This window comes from Hypanus sabinus, chromosome 1 (assembly GCF_030144855.1).
Source record: "Hypanus sabinus isolate sHypSab1 chromosome 1, sHypSab1.hap1, whole genome shotgun sequence".
Taxonomy (NCBI): domain Eukaryota; kingdom Metazoa; phylum Chordata; class Chondrichthyes; order Myliobatiformes; family Dasyatidae; genus Hypanus; species Hypanus sabinus.
In genome coordinates this window covers 164,064,926-164,091,776 of record NC_082706.1, presented here as the reverse complement: position 1 = coordinate 164,091,776, position 26,851 = coordinate 164,064,926, and the positions used below count along the sequence as shown (strand labels likewise).

Below are 26,851 nucleotides of genomic sequence, written 5' to 3'. Positions count from 1 at the left end.
GGAAAGAATAGTTAGCTGAGGTGTCATTCAAATTTCTGATGGAATTATCTGCACATTGGATGGGCATAGGATTAATATCAGCTTGCCCACAACAATGGAATAGCCTGCCATCACAAGTTAAAGGCTTTACATATTCAAAGTGAGGCAGAGAAAAAATAAAGTGAAGGAAAATTAAGGAAGATTCGCTAGATTAAGCAAGCAGTTCAATGCTTTAAATTGCTTGAATCTACTCTAGAAGGTATTTAATTTCAAAGCCCTTTGACGAACTCACAAATGTTCTCTCCACTTATTCCAACTTTCCCTGTCCACTCCTGACATCTTTTTAATATCTTTACTTTCAAACATTTCCATATTTTCCTGAAAAATAACAATATAATTTTTTAACATTCAGTCTGTAAAAGGCGCTATGATCTAACTCAGTTTTTTAACTTCATATTCAAGCGACTAAACTTGTTTTAAGTCATATCAACAAGGCTCAAATAGAATTTCATCAATACTTTTATATAAAGTACATTACTTTATTAGAAACACCTTATGAAATGTATACTGGCTCTCCTTAAACAGTGTAATTCTTTCAAAGTGAATATCAATCATATAGAAGCTAAAATTTGCCAACATTCATCTAACAGGTTTTAAAAAACCTGGCTATCCCTTCCCTTGTCATAACCCAAGGATGTCTAAAAGGTAGCACTGATTGCCTTCTCCATTTTCTCTACCTTCTTTCAGCAAACTCGGAGAAAAGCCATCAAGGCCTGGTTCTCATCCAATTTGAAATCCACTAATTTTTCTATAGCTGCCCTATAGAATTTCTCTACCTCATCCACCTTTAATCCCTTCACAGAATTATACAACTGTTTGATTAGCATGTTATATTTCACAGAATTATACAATCTTTTGATATGAAATATAACATGCTAATCAAAAGGTTGTATATATAACATGCGCATTTAATATCTTTGCCATTGTCCCTTCAGGTACATCTTCTTGACCTCCAGAGGGCTTTTCCATTTTTTATTATTTGTTCAACTTTTTCCCCCCTCTTTGTTACATGACAATCCCTTATTTTTCTGCTTTTCTTTTATAGATGGATGCACCAAAAAATTCATGGAAAATTGTCATTTTAATTTTCAGATAAAATATTTGCCCTTTCTCAGTAGAAAGCATTTTGTTAAAAATAGATACAGGATTAAAATGAAACACCTTATGAAAATGTGCTCAGGAATCCAATGCGTGACTATTCTTTACAAGTTTGAGCCAGTGCCAAGAAATGCTATCTGCTCAATAGCGTGCTTTCAGAAACCAGCCCAGGCCGTGCCAATCATGCTGCTGAACATCTTAGATTTCTTCCAGAGAGCCTGATGTTGACAGCATACAGCACCAGTTCACACTGGCTTTGCTGATTGAAGAGGAGGTGGACTGTGGCTGCAAAGGAGGCATGTGCAGTTCCTAAGATCATTGGAATTTACTACAAGAGGTAGCACATCATGTCTGAGATTGGGTACTCCAACTTTCTGCTGCAGCACTGGAGATCTTGACTGACAAGCTGGATAAAGAAACAGAAATACTCTGATTGAATGGGGTCAGGAGGCCCCCTTGACAGTGGGAGGAAATAAATGTAACATTGCTGGAGCTTGAATGCAATTCTGCCAAACTTGCATTGTTTTCACATGCCTGTTCAAAGTTAGTGAATACATTTTCTAATACCATTCCCCACCAAACGCACCATTAGCTTCTGACACTACTCAACCCCCCCACCCACCCTCACAACTCACCTATTGACCAAAATGATACAGTACCCATACAGTGACACCTCATAGGTTGAGCTGATTACCAGGTAATCAACCATCTCTGTCCCATCATCCAGACACATTCTTCAACCCCTGCTAATACATATCTCTGTCCCAAGCAGGTAATCAGGACGAAATATTAGAGGAATCTTCTGTCCTGTTCCAAGCCAGTCAGAACAGTGAAATGATAACTACTTCAATCTTAACACTTGCTAGAAAGGCAGTTCTAGGTCTGTTCCGTGCTTGCCATAGGTAACATTTTTCATTTAGAAATTCCATACAGAAGCAGATTTGCCTTTTGCATTGATGTAAGGAGCATATTGCTTTCTGAATGCTCCTGACTGATAAGGCTTCCTACTGAGTGACTTCTCTTCCAACATGCTAGCTTGTTGTGTGTGCTATTTCTTCATTCTGATGATTTTGACTCACTCCAGTAGAATGGTAACCAAAATACTCATGTCTGGCAGGATATCATAGATGCTATTGCTATTCCTGACCATCTCAACCTGTTAACAGTATGGGAGTACCAGTAATACAAGGAAATCAGCAATTCAAAGTAACTCATCACTACTTTAGTGACCAGCATTAAGCGATAACCTTGGCAGAAATACTTAGGTTGTGTGAATGAATTAAGAAAGCTGGTTAACATGAACATAATGTTTGTGAACCTTTTTTTTGTGTGCCATACTCTGCCAGAGCCTCGGCGGCCACGTATTTTTTCAAGTGGTTGTCTTGGAGGAAAGATTCTGTGAGTGGTCCCCCACGTCCTGCAATCGAAAGTGTGTCCAGGAGTGGCCCCACTGGATTCGAACTCCAGAACCTTCGCTCCGGAGTCCAGAACTGATGTCACTGTGCCACCAGCCGGTTGAACCTAGATGATACTAAATTGAAACCAATTCAGTCTCTGAGGCAATCAAAACCCATGTGTCATAGAGGCCAAATTCAAGTCCATCTATTATACATATTGCTTGCATTCATGTTATCTGGAAGAATAGGGTTCATGATATCAATACTCACTGTCACTGGTTTCAAGAGGAAGAAAAGGTCTACATTTTCCAGCCAATTGCTCATTGGGCTCAAATATCAGAAAATGCAAGAACAAAGCTAATGCCCAATATGTTGATGGATGATAACCTTTGTAGGTTTACTGAATATTAATAAAATGATTGATTACTGAGAAATAATACTACCACATGCATGATATGAACTTTACTACATCACACACTTCCATTGATATTGCAATTTTGAGCTCATTTTTATGTCACATTTTACAGTGTGTGATATTTGCAAACCATTGCCCATATAAGCAATGAATTTATAAACCTGTAATCCAAAGTAACCTCATGTAATTTATCTGTTATGCAGCTGAAAGCTGGAAATGTTACAAATTAATTTGGAATAAAACAGTGTTAGTATTTTCTAAATTCTTCCAGCAAAATTGATGCAGACAATTCCATCTGGTCTGACATAAACTGTTCCTTTGAGAAGCAATTCAAGTTTATTTCCTTAAAAAGGAAGGAATCCGTGTGGATTGGTGATAACATATCCTCCTCGCTGACGATCAACACTGGAGCACCTCAGGGGTGTGTGCTTAGCCCACTGCTCTACTCTCTATATACACAAGACTGCGTGGCTAGACATTGCTCAAATATCTTATATAAATTTGCTGATGATACAACCGTTGTTGGTAGAATCTCAGGTGGTGATGAGATGGCGCATGGGATTGAGATATGCCAAAGAGTGGAGTGGTGCCACAGCAACAACCTGGTTCTCAATGTCAGTAAGATGAAAGAGCTGATTGTGGACTTCAGGAAGGGTAAGATGAAGGAACACATACCAATCCTCATAGAGGGATCAGAGGTGGAGAGTGTGAGCAGCTTCAAGCATCTCGGTGTCAAGATCTCTGAGGATCTAACCTGGTCCCAACATAACGATCTAGTCATAAAGAAGGCAAGACAGCGGCTATACTTCATGAGGAGTTTGAAGTGATTTGGCATGTCAACAAATACACGCAAAAACTTGTATAGTTGTACCGTGGAGAGCATTCTGACAAGCTGCATCACTGTCTGGTATGGAGGGGCTACTGCAGAAGGTTTTAAATCTAATCAACTCCATCTTGGGCACTAGCCTACAAATCACCCAGGACATCTTTAGGGAAGTGGTATCTCAGAAAGCTAGTGTCCATTCTTAGGACCTCCAGTATCCAGGGCATGCCCTTTTCTCACTGTCACCATCAGGTAGGAGGTACAGAAGCATGAAGACACACACTGAGCGATTCAGAAACAGCTTCTTCCCCTCTGCCATCCAATTCCTAAATGGATATTGAACCTTTGGACACTACCTCATTTAAAACAAAATATACAGTATTTCTGTTTTTGCACATTTTGAAAAAAATCTATTCGATATCCATTATTGATTTACTTGTTTTAAAATTTTATTTATTTTTTTACTCTGCTAGATTATGTATTGCATTGAACTGCTGCTGCTAAGTTAACAAATTTCATGTCACATGCTAGTGATAATAAACCTGATACTGATTTATTTCGTGTGAATAAACCCCTTGCAAATTGGTTAAAATGACTAAAACTTCTACAAAGCACTTTCTAAGGACTGCAGTTATTTATTTTATAAATTGAAAACACAGTCATAATATCACGTTTTACATGCAGACATGTGGAAATCTGCAGATGCTGGAAATTCAAGCAACACACACAAAATGCCAGTGGAATGCAGCAGGCCAGGTAGCATCTATAGGAAGAAGTACAGTCGACGTTTCGGGCCGAGACCCTTCGTGAGGACTAATCAAAAGAAAAGATAGTAAGAGATTTGAAAGTAGGAGGGGGAGGGGAAAATCCGAAATGATAGGAGAAGACAGGAAGGGGTGGGGTGAAGCTAAGAGCTGGAAAGGTGATTGGCAAAAGGGATACAGAGATGGAGAAGGGAAAGGATCATGGGATGGGAGGCCTAGGGAGAAAGAAAGGGGGAGGGGAGCACCAGAGGGAGAAGGAGAACAGGGGGAAAGAAGGATGGGGAGAGGGGAGAGGGGAGAGTGATGCACCATCAATAACTGAGACTGAGACGTAAGGCGAGATATCGGCTTTTATTGACTGAAGAAGGAACCAGCAGTGAGTGACCATCATATTACATCCTGGAGAATGAGGCAGAGGATTAGACCTGAATCGCCTTTATACAGGGGCCTGTGGGAGGAGCCACAGGAGCAGTCAGCAGGGGGTGTGTCCTGACAGGCACAGGCACAGGCACAGGGAGGGAGAGAGGGAGAGAGGGAGAGAGGGGGAGGGAGGAGAGAGAGGGGGAGGGAGGAGAGAGAGGGGGAGGGAGGAGAGAGAGAGGGAGAGAGAGAGAGAGAGAGAGAGAGAGAAAAGTGGGGGAAGGGGGAAATAAATAAATAAGGGATGGGGTAAGAAGAGGAGGAGGGGCATTAATGGAAGTTAGAGAAATCAATGTTCATGCCATCAGGTTGGAGGCTAACCAGATGGAATATAAGGTGTTGTTCCTCCAACCTGAGTGTGGCTTCATCTTGACAGTAGAGGAGGCCATGGATAGACATACCAGAATGGGAATGGGACGTGAAATTAAAATGTGTGGCCACTGGGAGATCCTGCTTTCTCTGGTGGACAGAGCATTGGTGTTCAGCAAAACGGTCTCCCAGTCTGCGTCGGGTCTCACCAATATATAGAAGGCTGCACTGGGAGCACCAGATGCAGTATATCACACCAGCCAACTCACAGATGAAGTGTTGCCTCACCTGGAAGGACTGTCTGGGGCCCTGAATGGTGGTGAGGGAGGAAGTGTAAGGGCAAGTGTAGCACTTGTTCTGCAGAATAAGATGCAACACCTTATATTCCGTCTGGGTAGCCTCCAACCTTATGGCATGAACACTGATTTCTCTAACTTCCATTAATGCCCCTCCTTCCCTTCTTACCCCATCCCTGATTTATTACCCCCTTCCCCCTTTTTTTTTCTCTCTTTGCCCATCACTACTTGCCTGTTGTCCATCTCCCTCGGGTTCTCCCCTCCCCCATTCTTTCTCCCGAGGCCTCCCGTCCTTTACCTTCTCCAGCTCTGTATCCCTTTCCAGTCACCTTTCCAGCTCTTAGTTTCACCCCATCCCCTCCGGTCTTCTCCTATAATTTTGGATTTCCCCCTCCCCCTCCTACTTTCAAATCTCTTACTATCTTTTCTTTCAGTTAGTCCTGACGAAGGGTCTTGGCCTGAAACATCGACTGTACTTCTTCCTATAGATGCTGCCTGGCCTGCTGCGTTCCACCAGCATTTTGTGTGTGTTGCTTTTACATGCAGAAGCACCTTTGTGCTCTTCCCATTAAATTCATGTACATCTTACCCATGATGTGTATTCTTTCATTTGGTGCTGGTTGCTGTGAGAACCACTCGCATGGCCTCTCCAAAAGCAGTCTTGACAAAGCTGGTAATTGTGACACTGCTGGCAACGATATCGAAAGCCCATCATACTTTCACTGTGGCAGTAGGAGCACTCTACAGGGTGGAAGACTGTAGAAGAAACGTACAACATCGGTTTTACTTTGCATCATTATTATTGCATTCAGTCAATATTTATTTTACATGCTCATTGGATAATGAAATATATTCTTAAATTCAGGTTTTAAATTATTCTGTCACTAATCCCAGCAAACCTTGACAACTTAAAAGAGCCCTTAATAAAGTTACAAATTGATCCTCAGAGACAGAAATAAATTAGCAAAGTTTTTATGAACAAGACAATCCTGCCACTTCTAGAAAGATTCTTTACACTCAAATACTTACAGGAATATTAGCATATCATGTTAAATGAAACCTGAATATTACATAAAATAGCCTTTTCTCTGTTAAAAGGCATTGTAGGAACTCTGGGTCTTCATAAAAGAACATAACTGTAAACTTGGACGAGCTCATGATTTTTAAGATCAATTTGAAAAGCCCTAAATGGTGGCTCTGCTGTACAATTCCATTTACAGGCCCAGATTTTCTAAAGAAATGCTGCCAGTTCCTCAAGTAATTGGCTGTTTTTCTCAACTAGAAATTTTTCAACATGCCAATAAGGTGCACAAAATTCTCAACTTCCTGTGAATGCCCAGAAGCTCCCTAAACACAGGCAGGATTATACATCACATGAATTCTACAATCCCACTCATTTCAATAAAGTGGAAAACCTCAGAGAGAGAAGGGCAAGCTTCAGGGAATTTATATTCCCATCACTGAGTTGCACTAAATATAAATATCAAATGTTTTGCATTTCTAGTGTTTATTTTAAAATTTGGTTCACACATTTAAAAATTATTTTAATAGCTTATTTCATAGTCTTGAATGTTATTGAATGTCAAAGACATTGAGAAATACTTAATGCAGTTAGTTAATCCTTGCTGTGTGGCTTAGTGGGATGCAAAGCATTTCTTTAGTTTTTAAGATCAATAGTGCAAGCCTCATCCATTAGGTATAGTTAGCTTTATTCAGGAATTTCACGCTGAGGTTTCTATTTAAAATATTTGTGGCAAGCAATAAGAATGTACAACTCAATATATCCAGAAAAAGTCAATATTTTTGCCCCATGCCAAGATTCCGAACCATAGGGTTATCTGGCCTATAAATCCTGCTATCTCACCTGTTCCTGATGGCAGATTTTAGTTGACAAGTGATCACTGAAGTAGCTGGCTACACAACACCTTAAGCAACATAACATTGAGGGCTAGTTTCATAAAAATGTTGTGTACCCCCTTACATCTCCCTGAAACTTCCTATTCTGGATAATATTAGCTTGGAGGTCGAACGAGTGAATGTTGTGGTACATCATGAAGGCTGAAGTAGCATGAGGAGTTAAAGTACATCAGAGGGTCACATCATTCCTCTGGATAGGGTGGAAAGAACACCTTGTCAGAGTTCTTTCTCTTCTATATATATCCTTGCTGAGAAAAGCACTGTTTCTTAGAGGAGGGATGGGTCACTTCATAACAATCCTACTGTTGTGCTTGATCACTGCTCTGCAAAGGTGTCTTACTGTAGAAAAGAACTTTAGAGATCTTTTGACAGAAGAGTAAAGAAGTTGTTAAGCTGCAAGAATGGTGGGGGCAGAGGGAAGTCATTGAAACATTGACTGTTTCTCTTCTCACAGATTTGGCGAACCCACTTAGTATTTCCAACATTTTTGGCTTTTTATTTTAGGTTTTCAACAAATGGTTATTAAGTTGGATTTTCATTTTTTCAGAGGTGCAAAGTGTTGATGAAGCTCCAATCAAGAATATAAAATTCTTTTCAGAGTTATCTATAGCATTACAATTGGCCTTCGTTTTCCTGTAGTTCATGCTCCTGGTCTTTAATGAGTGAAACTGAATGGAAAGCCTAGTTTCCTGTGTGAATTAGTAAGATCTTCCCTGTTCCAATATCAGTCGATGTCAACCTCTGGTCAAATTATCGCTTGTATCTACCTGCTATAACAACATCAGGCTGGGTGCTTAGCCTATTAAATTAGAGAATTCTCATTGACAGAATATAAAAAGCAGAATTTTTATGAAATGAAGATTGGAATGTATTATATTCCTGAAGTATTATAAACATTTAATGAGAGGTCAGAGGAGAATTGCCAAATTGATTCAAACTGATAGGAAGGCGACAGCAACTTGAATAACCACATGTTACAACAGTGGTGTACAGAGGAGCATCTCTGAACGCACAACACGTTGATCCTTGAAATGAATGAGCTACAGCAGCAGAAGACCATGAACGTACACACAGTGGTCACTTTATTAGGCACAGGAAGTACAGTGGCCACTGAGTGAATATGACAGTGTTGAGGTTTTGAAGCATTTTACGTTTGGAGTCGTGTTGCCAAATGAAATTTGTAATTTTAAGTGATTTTCCTTGACTGCTTTGGAGACAGCTGCAGACAGTGCTGTGTGTGGAAGAATCATCAACAATGATTTCAGGATTTTTGCAATATACTATAAGACGTAGGAGCAGAATTCGGTCATTCAGTCCATCGAGTCTGCTCTGCTCTTTGTATTCTGTCAATTCTCATTGACAGAATATGAAAAGCAGTATTCTTATTAAAATGAAGATTGGAACATACACAAACTGAACCTGAAGTATTATAAACATTTAATGAGAGGTAGAGGAGAATTCCATCATGGCTGATCTCAGATCCCACTCAATCCCATACACCTGCTGTCTCGCCATATCATTTGGTGCCCTGACCAATCAATTCCTATCAATTTCTGACTTAAATATACCCATGGACTTGGCCTCCATCGCAGTCCGTGGCAGAGCATTCCACAGATTCACTACGCATGGCTAAAAAAATTTTCCTTACCTCTGACTAAAAGGTCACCCCTCAATTTTCAGGCTGTGCCCTCTTGTTCTGTATAAAACCTACTATAGGAAACACCTTCTCCACATCCACTCTGTCAAGTCCTTTCAACATTCAGTAGGTTTCAATGAGATCCCCCCGCATTCTTCTAAATTCCAGTGAGTACAGGCCCAAAGCTGCCAAATGCTTGTCATATGTTAATCCTTTCATTCCTGGAATCATTGTCATGAACTTCCTCTGGACTCTCTCCAATGACAAAATATCCTTTGAGATACGCGGGCCCAAAACTATTGACAGTTCTCCAAGTGCGGCCTGACTAGTGTCTTATTAAGGCAGAATTACCTCTGCGCTTTTATATTCTATTCCCCTTGAAATAAATGCCAACTTTGCATTTGCCTTCTTTACCACAGACTCAACCTGTAAATTAACCTTTAGGGAGTCTTGCATGAGGACTCCTAAGTCCCTCTGCACCTCCAATATTTGAACCTTCTCCCCATTTAGATAATAGCCTGGACTTTTGTTCCTTTTGCCAAAATGCATTATCATATATTTCCCAACACTGCATTCCATCTGCCACTTTTTTGCCCCTTCTTCCAATACATCCAAGTTCTGTTGCAATTGCATTGCTTCCTCAGCACTACCCACTCCTCCATCTACCATTCGTAAACTTTGCCCCAAAGCCATCAATTCAATTATCAAAATCATCGAAAAACAATGTGAAAAAATAGCGGTCCCAATGCTGACCCTGAGGAACACCAAGGCCCCTTTTATTCCCAATGACTGCCTCCTGCATCTGTTCCTTTATCAATGCCAGTATCTTTCCTGTGATGCCATAGGATTTTATCTTGTTAAACAGCCTCATTTGTGGCACCTCATCAAAAGCCTTCTGAAAATCCAAGTAAATGACATCCACAGATTCTTCTGTTACGAATGTGCCACAACTCTGAAGGGTACAAAGTAGCCCCTCCTTTTGGAAAATCGCAAGATCGCTATTAATTTGGGTCTGGGATCCAGGAAATGAAAGAGAATCCTCGTTTTGGAATGTGTCCTGGCCTCAGCAAGACAAAGCCACGGATAACGGTCATTGTCTCTTGGAGACGGAATTGTGTATTGAGTACTGTACTATTCATTGAAGCCCTCAGGGGATGACCAGAGTGGGCTGGTTGAGGGATTGCATCATCCCAACCTGATTGACATCTGAGATCCCGTAAGTAAGGATAAAAGAGGGTCTGGGGAACAACCCCTTTACACGCACCAGGAGAAACGTATGAGACCGGTGGGGAGTTGTGTGTGTGTCCATCCTTGCCTGGATGACAAGTCCTCCATGGAACAGCCTCGCTAAAGGACGGATACGGATCAAGATCGGATCAAGGAAAGCCGGCAAGTTTCTTTTCTCAGAATCTCTCTCTCTCTCCAACAATTGCAAACCCAGCGGTCCCCAAAGGCTGAAGCCTGAATGAACTGAGTGACTTTTATATTTCCATCGGACAATACATTATCCCTTAGACAACGATAGAGCTTATTTCTTATTGATTATTATTATACCCACACTTTTAGATTTAGTATTGACGACGTTTATTATCTGTATGTTTGCATTGAAATTATTTTTGTGTATTTTTACTAATAAATACTGTTAAAAATAGTACCATCAGACTTCAACGGACCTCTCTATCTTTGCTGGTAAGTGACCCAGTTATGGGGTTCGTAACACTTCTTTGTCCAGCCTGCTTGTTACTTCCTCAACGAACTTGTAGATTTGATACTTATCAATACTTTGTTTCAGTATTCACCAGGGAAAAAAAACCTTGGCAATTTTGGGGATGACTTACAGTGGACTGAAATGCTTGAACATATAGACATAAAGAAAGAGGATCTGCTGGAGCTTTTAAAAACATTTAGTTAGATAAATCACCAGGACTGGATGAGATATATTCTAGGCTACTGTGGGAAGTGAGGGAGGAGATTGCTGAGCCTCTTGCAATGATCTTTGCATCATCAATAGGAACGGGAGAAGTACCGGAGGATTGGAGGGTTGCAAATGTTGTTCACTTGTTCAAGAAAGGGAGCAGAGAGACCCCAGGAAATTATAGACCATTGAGTCTAACTTCAGTGGTGGGTTAGTTGTTGGAGAAGATCTGAGAGGCAGTATATATGAACATTTGGAGAGACATAATCTGATTAAGGATAGTCAGCATGGCTTTGGTCAAGGGCCAGTCATGCCTTATGAGCCTGATTGAATTCTTTGAGGATGCAACAAAACACATTGATAAAGGCAGAGCAGTGGATGGTGTATATGGATTTCAGCAAGGCATTTGATAAGGTTCCCCATACAAGGCTCCTTTGGAAAGTAAGGAGTCATGGGACCCAAGGAGACCTTGCTTTGTGGATCCAGTATTGGCTTGCCCACAGAAGGCAAAGGGTGGTTGTAGATGGTTCGTATTCTGCATGGAGGTCAGTGACAAGTGGTGTTCTGCAGGGATCTGTTCTGAGAGCCCTCCTCTTTGTGATTTTTATAGTTGACCTGGATGAAGAAGTAGAATGGTGGGTTAGTAAGTCTGCTGATGACACAAAGTTTGGGGGTGTTATGAATAGTCTGAAGGATTGTCAGAGGTTACAGCAGGTACATCGATAGGATGCAGAACTGGACTGAGAAGTGGCCGATAGAGTTCAATCCAGATAAGTATGAAGTGGTTCATTTTGGTAGGTCCAATTTGAAGACAGAATATAATATAAATGGTAAGGCAGTGCGGAGGATCTGAGAGATCTTGTGGTCTGCGTCGATAGGACACTCAAAGCTGCTGCGCAGGTTGACAGTGTTGTTAGGAAGCCATATGGTGTGTTGGACTTCATCAACTGTGGGATTGAGTTTGAGAGCCATGAGGTAATGTTACAGCTATACAAGACCTTGGTCAGACCCCACTTGGAGTACTGTGTTCAGTTCTGGTCACCTCACTAGAGGAAGGATGTGGATACTATAGAGATTGTGCAGAGGAGATTTACGAGGATGTTACCTGGAATGGCGAGCATAACTTATGAGAACAGGTTGTGTGTACTTGGCCTTTTCTCCTTGGAGCGACAGTGGATGAGAGATGGTCTAATTGAGGTGTACAAGATGATAATGGGCATTGATCGTGTGGATAGCCAGAGACTGATAGCCTAGGGCTAAAATGGCTAAGGGTTGGCGCGTGGCCTAGTGGATAAGGCATCGATCTAGTGATCTGAAGGTCACTGGTTCGAGCCTCAGCTGAGGCAGCGTGTTGTGTCCTTGAACAAGACACTTAATAACACATTGCTCTATGATGACACCGCTGCCAAGCTGCTTGGGTCCTAGTGCCCTTCCCTTGGACAACATCAGAGGCATGGAGAAGGGAAGGCTTGCAGAGTGGGCAACTGCCGGTCTCCCATACAACGCTGCCCAGGCCTGCACCCTGCAAACCTTCCAAGGCACAAATCCATGATCTCATGAGACTAACAGATGCCGATAAAATGGCTAACATGAGGGGGCAAAGTTTTAAGGTGCTTGGAAATAGGTATCAAGGGAATGTCAGGGGTAAGTTTTTCCCAAACAGAGTGGTGAGTGCGTGGAATTCACTGCCAGCGGCGGTGGTGGAAGTGGATACAATAGTGCCTTTAAGAGCCTCTTAGATAGGTATATGGAGCTTAGGAAAATAGGGTGTTGTGCGCTAGGGAAATTCTAGGTTGTCTCTAGGGTAGGTTACATGGTCGGCACAACATTATGGGCCAAAGGGCCTGTAATGAGCTGTAAATTTCTATGTTCTATTTGGCAGGCAAGATTTGCCTTTATAGAAAACATGGTGACTTTGACTTATTTTATCAACAGTCTCCAAGTACCGCAAAACTTCATCCTTAATAGTAGACTCCCAACACTTCCTTAACCACTGAGGTTAGGGTAACTAGCCTATAATTTCCTTTCTTTTGCCTTCTTCAGAGTAGAGTGGCATTTGCAATCTTCCAGTGCTCTGACACCATGCCAGAATCAAGTGATTCTTGAAAGATCATAACCAACGCATCCATTATCTTTTCAGCAACTTCTCTCAGGACTCTGGGATGTAATCTATCTGGTTCAGGTGACCTATCCACCTTAAGACCTCCCAGTTTGCCTAGCACCTTTCCTTTGAAAAGCAATGGTGCTCACTCTTGCTCTATGACACTCACAAACCTCTGGCACACTGCTAGTGTCTTCTACAGTATAGACAGATGCAAAGTACCCATTAAGTTCATCCGCCATTTCTTTGTCCCCCATTATTAACTCACCAGCATCATTTTCCAGTGGTCCAATATCAACTCTCACCTCCGTTTTACTCTTTATACAACTGAAAAAAACTTAAAGTATCCTGCTTTATATTATTGGCTCATTTGCCCTCATATTTCATCTTTTCCCTTCTTACAGCTTTTTTAGTTGCTTTTTGTTGGATTTAAAGCTTCCCAATCATCCAACTTCCCACTCACTTTTGCTACCTTATATGTCCTTTCCTTGGCTTTCGTGCAGTCCTTAACCGCCCTTGTCAGCAACGGTTGCTGAGCCCTGCTATTTGAGAACTTTTTCCTCGGTGGGGCATATGTAACCTGCACCTTGTGAACTATTCCCAGAAACTTCAGCCACCTCTGCTCTGTGTCATGCCCGCCAGGACCCTTCTCCAATCCACCTGGTCAAACTCCTCTCTTATGCCTCTGTAATTCCCTTTATTCCACTGCATACTGATATATCTGATTCCCTCTCAAATTGCAGTATGAATTCATTCATATTATGATCACTGCCTGCTAAGGGTCCTTTTATATTAAGCTCCCTAATAAGATCTGGGTTATTACACAACACCTAATCTAAGATAACCTTTCCCCTCATGGACCCAAGCACAAACTGCTCTAAAAAGCCATTCAACAAATTCTCTCTCTTGCAATTTGACACCAACCTGATTTTCCCAATCCCCTTGCATTTTGAAGACCCCCATTACAATTGTGTCACTACCCTTATTACATGCCTTCTCTATTTCCCTTTGCAATCTCAACCCCACATCTTGGCTACTATTTGGAGACCAATATAATTTCCATGATGATTTTTTTTTACACTTGCAATTTTTTAACATCACCCACATATATTCAACATTCTCTGACCCTTTGAGACCTCTTTCTAAAGATGTAATTCCATCTCTTACCTATAGATCCACACAGCCACTTATGCCTTTCTTCCTGTCCTTTTGATATCTTTTAATATTAAACCTGCTGGCTCATCCTCAGCTCTATCATACTGGTACCCATTCCCCTGCCATATTAGTTTAAACCAGTTCCAACAGCTCTTGTAAACCTGCCCGCAAGAATATTGGTCCCCCTTAGATTCATGCATTAAATGCTTGAAGTTGTTGTCAGTTTCACGGAGTAATAACAAAGAACCCTGGAAGTTTTTCCATTGCTAGTACTGCAAAGAGAATCGTACATAGATGAAACTGTTGATAACTTACCATTTTCAACATTAGCAAGACGATGCATGAGTGGTAACCAGACGAGACACTGTGGTGGGGGATCAGACATCAAGGTGTCCAGAAAACTGTTTAGTGTCACCTTTTTCTGTAAGACATGAAATAGAAATATAATGAAATAGTGAAAGTCATTGAAAACTCATGCCATTTTGACTTTTAGTAACTTCTCAAACATCAAAATAATCTCTTTTCTTTTGACATGTTTAATTTGTTCTCAGAATTTGTCAACATTGCACTGCAAACCATGACATTCTGCTGGCATTTTCAAGGAAACCTTTCAAATAATGACAAAGAAATCCAATTAAAAATGATTTTCAACATAAAGTCATTTGTGCACATTCTGCTGTCTAGTATGGGAATAACTCTGTAGATATAATGATCTACAGGATTATTAAAGGCACGGACTCTTCGAAACATGTCCTTAGTTAATTATGTCTTGGCCCAGCAGCAGGGCTTGCCAACTAACACAGGTTGTTGCCTTAAAAAATCTCAAAACTGACTTTACAATCTTTGAACTTTCACAAAATCAGATCAAATATAGCCTCTTACTGATCAGCACAATTTTCCAGTCCCAAATAACCAAACAGTAGTCCTCCAAGTGAATCACCACTTGGAGGTCTAATGGTATCAATGGATTAATGCTTGGTGGAAAGGGACCATCAGTTTTTAATTCCTAAGAACAGCTCAGTAGCAATAATACCAACTGAGCTGGCCAAACCAGAAAAGGCTCAATTGGCAGATTGGCATGATTGTCAGACAATAAATACAAGGATAAAACCATATGACCTCTTCTATACCTACCTTTTTCTTCCTATTTGCATCTGTCGACTAAAATATTAGCAAGAATAATCTCTGTGAATGCAAGGTCATACACTCACACAGAGAATGCCTTCCTCCTTGTATAGCATTAACATTGCACTAAAGCAGAATGATTGTCAACGAGCAGCATAGAACTGGGCACTGTCAATCACATGCAAACAAAATTGCATTCCATCTTCCACCATTAACCCAGGCTGTCAATTCTGATTCAATGAAAATTGTAGAGCAGTATACTGGTTCCTTAAAGCTGTTATAGCCTAATTGGAATAAGCTCCAACTATCTATTAAATGCTCCCAATGGCATACACCTCAAATAGCCTCTAACAGTCAAATTCAACTCCTAGACTTCACACGAGGCTTTGCTACTAAGTTTAGCAGAACTATTTCTACTGACGGGATAAGGGGCAAAGGTGAGCACGGTGAAACCAGTTGCTTCATGGAGATGGGGGCTCATCAGCTGTGTTTCGCAGCTCATCTTGCAGAAGGAAAACTCCATCTCAAACCTCTGCTGCCTTGCAGCCATATCCACTCGAGCTTTGGGTGTAAACTCTAAGAGAAAATTTCAGAGCTGGAGTCCCTAAGGTAGTCCTATGTTGACTTCAATGCTGACTGGCAGCTTCTGCGATGCTGCTGGTGCTAAACTGTATCAGCCTCTGCCATTCCTTTGGTACATCAGATGCATGGAGAGGGAGAGTTTGCTACATGGGCAACAGTTTGCTCTCCATATTGTACTGCCCTGGTTTACATATCTAGACAGCTAGGAAGCAATATCCATGGTTGACACTGACCAACAGAGACCTTATACTAGCATTTGAGGTGCCAATCTTTACAAAGTCTTAAAACATGCACAAGAACAGCTCTTCTATCTCACTATCAAAACAAGAGAAAATCTGCAGATGCTGGAAATCCAAGCAACACACAGAAAATGCTGGAGGAACTCAGCAGGCCAGGCAGCATCTATAGAAAACAGTATAGTTGGTGCTTCAGGACTGGAGGAAGAAAAAAATGAAGAGTCAGTTAGGAGGGAGGAGAGAAGCTACACTACTGTTGTCAGACTCTTGAATGGACTGCCTGCATGATAAGATAGATTCTTGACCTCACAATCTACCTCATTATGATCTTGTAGTTTATTGTTTACCTGTACTCTGTAACTTTTATACTTTATTCTGCATTGTTTTCTTTTAAATCTTACCTCGTTCTACCTCAATGCATTGTGTAACAATTTGATCTATATGAGTAGTATGCAAGACAAGCTTTTCACCATATCTTGTTACATGTGACAAAAATGAACAAATACACAACTAAATGCTGACTACTAATGAGACTACCTTTCCACAGATACATAAATCCTTCTGCAATAATTTCTCTCCTGGCTTAGCCCTGTTACCCTTTTAGAACAAAGAAACAAACTTAGCTATCCTCCAGTCTTTTGGTACCTCACTGATGGTTGATGAAGATGCTAAAATTTCCCAGGTCCTAGCTTCCCTTCCTTCTGTTAACATCCTGAACCTATCAGGCCCTGGTGATTGATCACCCAGCAGGCATTACTCCCTATCCCAAATTTTAGCATTGAAACAGGAAGATAGATGAATGCACAGCTAAAGAGCTGGTGTAGAAGGAAGGGATTAAGGTTTTTATATCATTGGTATCGCTACTGGGACAGAGGTGACCTGTACAAGAAGGATGATGACATCTGAACTCGAGGATGAATATCCTCGCAGGGTGGTTTGTTAGTGCTACTTGGAAGGGTTTAAATTAGTGTATCTGGGGAGTGGGCCCCAAAATGACAGTGCAGCAGATAGAAAAAATGACTTATACAAAAGAACTAGAACAAGTCTTGACAGTGGGAAGAATAGGCGTGCAAAGGAAGGGTAGCAGGGTTGGGGTGGTGTCAGCAAGCATCACTGCATTTATTCTAATGCAAAAGCCTCAGTGTCTGTTGTAAAAGTGGTCACTAAGTACTGGGGCAGGGGTTGGTCAGTCAGAGGAATGAGAATGTCCATCAAGGATTGGCATCTCTGGAGGCGGGGGTGGGGGGAGGGAGGATTATGAAGATAAATACAACTGGGATAGGTGCAGTTGGAGAAATAAAGATAATTTGGATATCCCATTGGTGGGCTGGAACTAGCTCGGGGATGTACCTTTTATATTGGGCTGGTGGAATGGCAGTAATGTAACAAAACAACGTACACTGATTTTAAAAAGATGATAGACATTAAGATTCAATGGCGTATCAAAACAGATTCAAAACTGGAAGCAAAAGGTTGCTGTTTACAACTCTTTTTGTGACCAGAAGTTTATTATTGCTGCAGGAGTTCCACATGGCTCAGTCTCAGCCTCTTGCTTTTTGTAATACATACTTATTGTTTAGTTCTAAATAAAGGGAACAGGCAGCTCAGAGAATATTGTCCAACAGTTGACAACCAGAAGTCAAACTTCAGGCCACAGGAAATTAAAGATTGTCTGGTCAGTTGGGTAGAAACGCAGGCCAGAATTTATAATCGACGACACAGTGGTGGAAACTGTGAGCAGTTTCAAACTCCTGGGAGTGCACATCTCACACAGCCTCTCATGGTCCCAGAACCCATTCTACACAAAGCTCACTAATGCCTTTACTTTCTGAGGAGGCTGAAGAGAGCTGGACTATGGATATCTATCCTCACATTATTCCACAGATGTGCAGTGGAGAGTATCCTAACAAGCTGTGTCACTGCATGGTACAGAAACTGCACTGTGGAGGACAGGAAGGCCCTATAAAAGGCAATCAGAACTGCCTAACATCACTGGCACCAGCATCCCACCAGCCATCAAAAACATATATACAGAAAGGACCAGTAATATCATGATGGATCCCATCAAACCTGCTCATAGACTGTTTGTCCGACTCCCACCAGGGAGAAGAATATGTCCATGACGGGACCACCAGACTCAAACACAGTTACTTTCCCCGAGCGGTAAAGGCAGATCAGCATCTCCTCCACAAACAACCCCTGTCATCACCTTACACGCAGAAGCTCCTGCGTCGAGACATACAATATGCATTTATATTTATTGTGATTTTTAATTACAGTATTAGTGTTTTTTTGTGCTGCATTGGATCCAGACTAACAATCATTTTGTCTCCTTTACATTTATGTACTGGAAATGACATTAAGCAATCTTGAATGAATCTTGAGAGATCATACATTTAGGGAATTACAACAGAAATAATCAACTTCATTCACTTATTCCAGAAATAAACAGCTAAATTTCTAGTTCGATGTCCTATGAGAAGGGAACTGTTCAATAACTCCACCTTTAGTTTTCTCCCCAGTTTATTAGCCAGACCATAGAAAATCATGTTTTGAAGTACAGTCCACCCTTCTTATCTGTGAGGGATTGGTTCTGGGACCCCTTGCGGATACCAAAATTCATGGAAGCTCAAGTCCCTTATTCAACCTGTCTCAATGCGGTGGATCTTAGGAACCAGTGGTAGCGATCTGAATCCACAGTGTTTCTGTTCACGAAAATAAACACGATCACAATTGAAAATAAAGTGGAAATAATAAAGCAATCGGAAAGAGGTGAAACGCCATCGGTCATTGGAAAAGTGTTAGGCTACGTTGGTCAATGATCGGAACAATTTTAAAGGATAAAATGAGAAAGGCTCTGCCCCAATGAAAGCTACAATTATTACTAAGCAACACAGTGGTTTAATGATTAGGTTTTGGGGTTTTGGGTTTTTGATACTCCACATCAACCCGACACAGTGGAGAGCGCACTCGGGAGCGAACTGTCACTTCCGTCCCAAGCCCGGCGCTGAACCATACGTTCTTGAATGTTTCATATGCATAGAAAGGTAAAATATATACTATAACAAACGTTTGACTAACTAACGCTTAATAATACCAGATGTACCTGTTCCAACTTACTGAGTAAGAGAACTTCCGATTATTTTTTGATCCTGTTATGAACCCCGTAACTGGGTTACTTACCAGCAAAGATAGAGACGTCAGTTGGAGTCTGGTGATACTATTTTTAACAGTATTTATTAGTAAAAATACATGAAAATAATATCAATGCAAATATACAGATAACATACGTCGTCAATACCAAACCTAAAAGTGCGGGTATAATAATAATCAATAAGAAATAAGCTCTATCGTTGTCTAGGGGATAATGAATTGTCCGATGGAAATCTAAAGTTCATTTCAGTTCATACAGTCTGTCGTCGTTTGTTTGTCGCTGTGTTGCAATTGTTGGGGAGAGAAAGAGAAATAGAAGAATAACTTGCCGACTTTCCTTGGTACGATCTTGATCTGTACCCGTCCCTTAGCTGGACCGTTCCGTAGAGAACTCGCCACCCAGACAAGGATGGACACACACACACAAGCCCCCCACCGGTCTCGTATGTTTCTCCTGGTGTGTCTGAGGGGTGTTCCCCAGACCCCTCTTTAATCCTCACTCACGGGGTCACAGATGTCAATCAGGTTGGGATGATGCAATCCCTCAACCAGACCACTCTGGTTGTCCCCTGAGGGGTTTCAATGACTAGTACAGTACTCAAAACACAATTCTTTCTCCAAGAGACAATAACAGTAATCAGTGGTTCCGTTCTGCTTTTGTTAATAGATATTCCACCTGGTTTTGTATTTTGCGTTGTCTATAACAACTGCCTTTGCTGTGATCCTGCATCTCTCTCTCTCATTTCCTGACATGCTGTGTATATTTCTCATTTCCTGGGTCTCAGACCTGAAATAATCGCGATCTTGCGATTCTCAAAAGGGGGGGGGGGGGTGAGATTGGCGATTCTGGACCCTTCTGTCCATCAGATTTGCTCCTCATTCGTAACAATCCCGATCCACGATAACTCATGCCCATCCTCCTGTATACTTTAAATCATCTCTAGATTACTTATAATACCTAATACAATGTAAATGCTATGTAAAATAGTTGTTATACTGCATTGTTTAGGAAATAATGACAAGAAAAAAAAGTCTGTACATGCTCAAACAACAAGAGCACTTCCGGGTTTTCGCGATTCGCGGTTGGTTGAATTTGCGCATGCGGAATTCGCGGATAAGGAGGGCCAACTGTATAAGCAAATCCATTCTTTGAGTCTTGACCTTCTATAACTGCTTTCAGAATGTACAGACTTAATAAAGAGTCAAAAAATATCCACAAATGCTGTCCATATAGCTCTTCAGATTTTTTGCTGGTTGACAAGTTAATTGTCCACTGCCAGTTGTCCTTAAGGGTAGGTGAGTGGATATGGGAAATAGGTCGGGATGTGAGGGAGTTAGAGGTCTAGGCCTCCACTCCACTCTCCACATACCAAGGCCAGCAATGACATGGATGAAGGATATTGTACCATCAAATGTATTGGATGAAGACCAGGGCTGAAGAGACTAAACGAGAAGAGGTACAAAGGCTCATTACCCCCTGCCACCCCCAAATTTACAAGTCGGTGAGCCCTGATTTCGAGGCCTGGAGTTCAGCGTCCTGTCATCAGAAAGTTCAGAGTTCAAAGCCTGGAGGTTGGGGTCTGTCACTGGCAAGTCCTGGGGTGGATACTGAAGGTCACAGCCCAAAGGTTGATCAAAGTCCAATGGTGAGATCTGATGGCTGAAGCCCTGGGTCGCCAAGTCCACTGATGGATTGTCAAGTTGAAAGCTGATATCTGTGAATCCATGAGTCCAGTGAAGGCCTGGCCTGCTCTGGGGTTAGAGAACTGTTTGTTTCTGTGAATGGGAGGAAATGAGCTTATTTTGTTGCTGTTGTTGCGACACTTGTGGTCTGCCATGATCATATCCTTACCTTGGGTTGGTTGTCAATGTGAATGACACATTTTACTGTATGTGCATATGATAAATAAATTCTGAGTGGCATAATCTGGAAGAGTTGATGGGAATATGGGGGACTGGATTACAGGGAAATTTGCAGAGATCATTTGGAACTGAATGTTTTCTTTTCATCTCATAAGGAAATATGGAATGTCATGTAAATTGTCCATATATTTCCTTTTTATGCAACCTGCCAAACTGTAAGCTGCTAGAATTGGCTGGATGTTTGGCACTATCTGGGCCAAATATTGACAGAGTCATGGAAGAGTTTAAAAATCAGTGCAACCTGAACAATGGGGGAAAAGTGCCAAAATATATCCACTGCTCCTTGTTTCCATATATTAGACATTCTATAAACATAGTGAAGTTAGAAAGATGTTGTTGGATAATGTTTAGTTCTAAGAACTGTGTCAAGTCAATTTGCCAACTCAATTTCAAGGGATTTGTTTTATTTCCACCAGTGGCACAAAAAAAAAGAATCCATTTGCTGATCTGGTTCTCAGCTGCACTAACCTTATTAGGACAAATTATTTTGTTTGCCAGATTCCTTTCATTACTTCTCTCAGAAGGTTGTTCAGATTGAGGTGAAAGATTTATTGTTGATCCTTCTTCTCTCCTTTTTCTATTCCCTTGCCCTTCTCTTCTTTTTTCCATAGCTCTTCAAATTTCTTCTTTACTTACTATCTTCTCCCTTCTCCATTTCTCAGTTACCTCAACATTTCCTCTCAATTTGCTTCTCCTACCCTCTTCCCATATTTTTTGTTCCTGAGTCTATCCCAACCATCTCATAATTTTTTCTTATCTCTCACTTTCTTCCCATACTTCAGCTATTTTCTCCCAGCTCATCCACAATAGAAGGTTCCAAGAAGAACGAAGGATAGATAATATTAACTTTGACAGGCAAGCAATTATAATAACAATGTTTATATGGAATTTTAAATGAGCAGGAAGTATGAGCTTCATCAAACAAAATATAAGACCAGGCCACTTAAAACAAATATTTTTTTTTAGACAGTGTTTTAAAGGAAAGAATGACACAGTTTGGAAAGGGAATTCCTGAGCTCAAGACTTGAATGTCAAATGCATGATCACCAACCAGTTGTGAAAGAATTATGTTCAGAGTGCAGAACTGGAGGAGTTGGAGGCTGGAAAAAATTACAGGAAGCCAGCAATAAAGAGCCAGAGACGTGTTCACATAGGGTAAGGGTTTTAAAACTGAATGGTGCTGAGTTTTGAACAATGTAGGGCAACAAGCGCTGGAGTCTTTGGTGATCTGAACTCATTGCAAATTTGGATATAGGCAGTGGCTCTGAAGATGTTCACTGCAAGTATTCTTGTGTTTCTTGTGTTTTGTTTTATCTTTTACTTTCTTTGTTTTCATCAGCTTCGATGTTCTCTTTAGATTTTCATCCTTGGTTAATCTTCTCTTGCCTACATTTTTTTTGTTGGCATGTTCTTTCTGCCTTCTGTCCATTATTGGATGTTGGAGGTGGAAACCAGGAATTTAACGTACAGCTGCCACATTTAGTGCCATAGGCTGTCGAGAAACATCAAGCCAAGTTCACTTCACTGCAATCCTCAGTTTTGAATAGGGCTCTGAGCTACAGAGAGCATGGCAGGGAGAAGATATCCATGAGACGAGAAAGACAAGGCAATTCTTTCGAACGTGCAGATGCTTTAGAATAGGGGTTCCCAACATTGTTAATGCCATGGACCCCTACCATTCATCGAGGGGGATATGGACCCCAGGTTGGAAACACCTGCTTTAGATATTGAAAAGTTGAAGCAACATGAAAGGTCATTTCAAGGTGCGGTGAACTACATATACCTGTCTGGACACGCCCCCCCTGCTGACTGCTCCTGTGGCTCCTCCCACAGACCCCGGTATAAAGGTGATTGAGGCCTGAGCCCTGCCCTCAGTCTCCAGGATGTAGCATGGTGGTCAATTGCTGCTTGTTCTTTCTTCCAGTCAATAAAAGCCGATATCTCGCCTCACGTCTCAGGGAGTTATTGATGGTGCATCAATTTTATTGACTGGAAGATTAAACCACGGACAGCATTTTACGTCTGGAAAAATTAGACCTTGATCTGCAAGACTCCGAAGCAGCTCTTGCCTTTGAACTCTGGCTTGCATGCTTCCAATCATACTTGGAACAGATCCCAGTGACTGAGCCTGCTACGAAGTACAAAATATTATTATCTAGAGTAAGTCCGAAAGTATTCTCCCTTATCAGGACCTACCGACCTACCAAGGGGCACTGGACGCCCTTAAAAGACAGTACCTGCAGCCGGTGAACACCGTCTATGCAAGACATCGCTTAGCGACGCGGCGACAGTGGGCTGGAGAGTCGAACGCTGTGTTTCTCCAAGCCCTACAGACACTCGTGCGAACTTGCGACTGCAAAAGTCTGATGGCGGAGCAGCATTCGGAGCTGCTAGTACGAGACACCTTCGTTACGGGGATCAGGTCAGTGTATGTGCGCCAGTGGCTGCTGGAAAATGCCGATCTTACCTTACGCTTGGCGACCGAGACGGCCAACATGCTGGAGGCTGCTCTGCACAATGCTGACACTGTCCAGCCACGCGATCCCCCACCGGTTCCGTGGACACCTCAGACCCCGCTGCCGCCAGTTCCCGCGAGTGAATTCACCAACATCGCTGCCAGTTGTGAGTCCACGAGCTCCCCGAAACCAACCACAGCTGCTGCCAGTTGCAAGTCTGCGCAGTGTTACTTCTGCAGACTCGAAAAGCACCCCCGAAAATGCTGCCCGGCCCGAGAAGCGACCTGTTCCAGCTGCGGGAAGAAGGGCCATTTCGCCAAGGTCTGTAAGTCTAAACCATGAGCAGGGTCGGGCAGCGCTGCGTGTGAGGTATGGGGGCCGCCATCTTGCCTGCCCGGATGGGGGCAGCCATCTTTGTTGGCGCCACATCGCCCCGCCCCCGACCCACTGGTGCTTACCAGGCACCAAGACGGCAGTTCAACTCTGGCCTCCATAACCCTCGACCAAAGCGCCCCACACCAGTTTGCAAGGTCAATGATGGACATCCTGGTGGAGGGGCACAGGACTAGCTGCCTGTTTGACACGGGCAGCACTGAGAGTTTTATTGACCCAGACACGGTGCAACGCTGCGGACTCGTGACAAAGCCGGTAAGCCAGAGGGTCATCATGGCTACTGGGTCGTATTCCACAGGCATCCAGGTGGGTTGTGTAGCGACACTGGTGGTGCAGGGCACAGAATACCTGAACTTTGCGCTACTGGTCATGCCTCATCTGTGCGCGCCTGTGCTATTGGGGCTGGACTTCCAGAGCCACCTCGAAAGTGTGACTATGGCATATGACGGGCCCCTCCCACCACTCACTGTCAGGAATCCTCAGTTCTGTGGGGCTTCGTCATATACCCCGCTACTGATCACACACACACACCGACCCACCCAGCAGCATGCTGACAGCTGTGCTACTGACACCACTTGCAGCCTCTCCACCCTCAAGATCCCTCAACCACTGCTGTTCGCCAACCTGACCCCCGACTGTAAACCTGTGGCAACTAAAAGCAGGAGGTACAGCGTGGGGGACAGGGTCTTCATTCAGTCGGAGGTGCAGCGGCTGCTCAGGGAGGGGATCATTGAGCCAAGCACAAGTCCTTGGAGGGCCCAGGTCGTTGTTGTTCGGAACGGGCAGAAAAATAGGATGGTCATGGACTATAGCCAGACCATCAATAGATTCAAGCAGCTTGACGCGTACCCCCTACCCCGCATTGCGGATATGGTCAACCAGATAGCTCAGTACAAGGTGTACTCGACAATAGATCTGAAATCCGCTTATCACCAGCTCCCCATCCGCCCAGAGGACCACCCCTACACTGCCTTCAAGACGGGCGGCAGGCTCTATCACTTCCTGCACATCCCCTTCGGTGTCACAAATGGTGCCTGTCTTCCAGAGGGAAATGGACCAGATGGTGGACCAGTGCCAACTGAAGGCCACATTTCCCTTTCTGGATAATATCACCATCTGTGGTCATGACTGGTCGGATCACAACGCCAACCTCCAATGATTTTTCCAAGTGGCCAAAGCCCTGAAACTTACTTATAACAGGGACAAGTGTGTGTTCGGAACCACCCGGCTCGCTATCTTTGGGTATATCGTGGAGAACGGGGTCTTTGGCCCTGATCCGACCGTATGCGCCCCCTGTTAGAACTCTCTCTTCCCACCACCCTCAGAGCCCTAAGTCGGCGCCTGGGCTTCTTTTCCTATTACGCCCAATGGGTCACCCATTACGCAGATAAGGCCCGTCCCCTGGTCAAGTCTACCATATTTCCCCTCTCTGCCGAAGCCCGCGCGGCCTTCAGCTGCATTAAAGGGGACATTGCCAAAGCAACGATGCATGCGGTGGACGAGACCATTCCCTTTCCAGTAGAGAGTGATGCCTCTGATTTTGTGCTGGCTACTACCCTCAATCAGGCAGGCAGGCCAGTAGCATTCTGTTCTCGTACCCTTCAAAGCCCTGAAATTCGGCACTCCGCGGTGGAGAAAGAAGCCCAGGCCATAGTGGAAGCTATTAGGCACTGGAGGCACTATCTCGCCGGCAAAAGGTTCACCTTGCTGACCGACCAGCGCTCAGTTGCGTTCATGTTCAGCAACCAACAGCGGGGCAAAATCAAAAACGATAAAATTTTGTGGTGGAGAATAGAACTCTCCACCTACAACTATGATATCCTGTACCAGCCTGGAAGGCTCAATGAGCCCCCTGATGCCCTATCCTGGGGAGCGTGTGCCAGCGCACCGCTCGACCAGCTATACGCCTTCCATACAGATCTTTGCCAGCTGGGGGTCACCCGATTTTACCATTTTGTGAAAGCCCAGAACCTGCCATACTCCCTTGAGGACATCAGGACGATGACCAGGAACAGCCAAGTCTGCGCTGAGTGCAAACCGCACTTCTACCGTCCTGAAAAGGCACAACTTATCAAGGCCACCCGCCCCTTTGAGCGACTGAGTGTTGACTTTAAGGGCCCCCTTCCCTCCATCGACCGCAATGTCTACTTTCTCAACATTATTGACGAATACTAGCGGTTCCCCTTTGCCATCCCCTGCCCCGACACCACTGCCACGTCCGTCATAAAAGCCCTGCGCCAGCTCTTCACTCTGTTTGGATATCCCTGCTATATCCACAGTGATAGAGGGTCCTCCTTTATGAGTGACGAGCTGTGCCAGTACTTGCTGGCTAGGGGCATTGCTACTAGTAGGACCACGAGCTATAATCCCTGGAGAAATGGACAGGTGGAGAGGGAGAATGCCACAGTGTGGAAGGCCACACTTTTAGCCCTTAAGTCAAAAGGGTTGCCGGTCTCTCGATGGCAGGAGGTCCTCCCCTAGGCACTCCACTCTATCCGTTCTCTGTTATATATGTCCACCAATGCCACCCCTCATGAGCGCCTATTCTCTTTTCCCAGGAAGTCTGCCACCGGGACCACCCTACCAGCTTGGCTAACATCCCCAGGGTCAGTGCTGCTCCAGAAATATGTGAGGAGCAATAAATACTCCCCGCTGGTCAAGAGGGTTCACATGGTCTTACCAGATGGGCGGGAGGACA

The 26,851-nt window shown here is 43.1% G+C and overlaps 1 protein-coding gene across 9 annotated transcripts in view; it reads right to left on the bottom strand.

Annotated features, from left to right (window-relative positions):
- Nucleotides 1-26,851, bottom strand: part of dtna (dystrobrevin, alpha) — a 186,975-nt gene that overhangs the window by 91,129 nt on the left and 68,995 nt on the right. For all 9 annotated transcript variants that reach the window (XR_009514055.1, XM_059980402.1, XM_059980411.1 and 6 more), the window contains exons 7-8: nucleotides 14,601-14,706; nucleotides 6,151-6,317 (exon numbers count right to left, since the gene is read on the bottom strand). Coding sequence is in view for 8 of the 9 variants with exons in the window: in XM_059980402.1 (XP_059836385.1) it covers nucleotides 6,151-6,317; nucleotides 14,601-14,706 (273 nt within the window). In the remaining variant the exon portion in view is untranslated. The remainder of the gene's footprint in view (nucleotides 1-6,150; nucleotides 6,318-14,600; nucleotides 14,707-26,851) is intronic.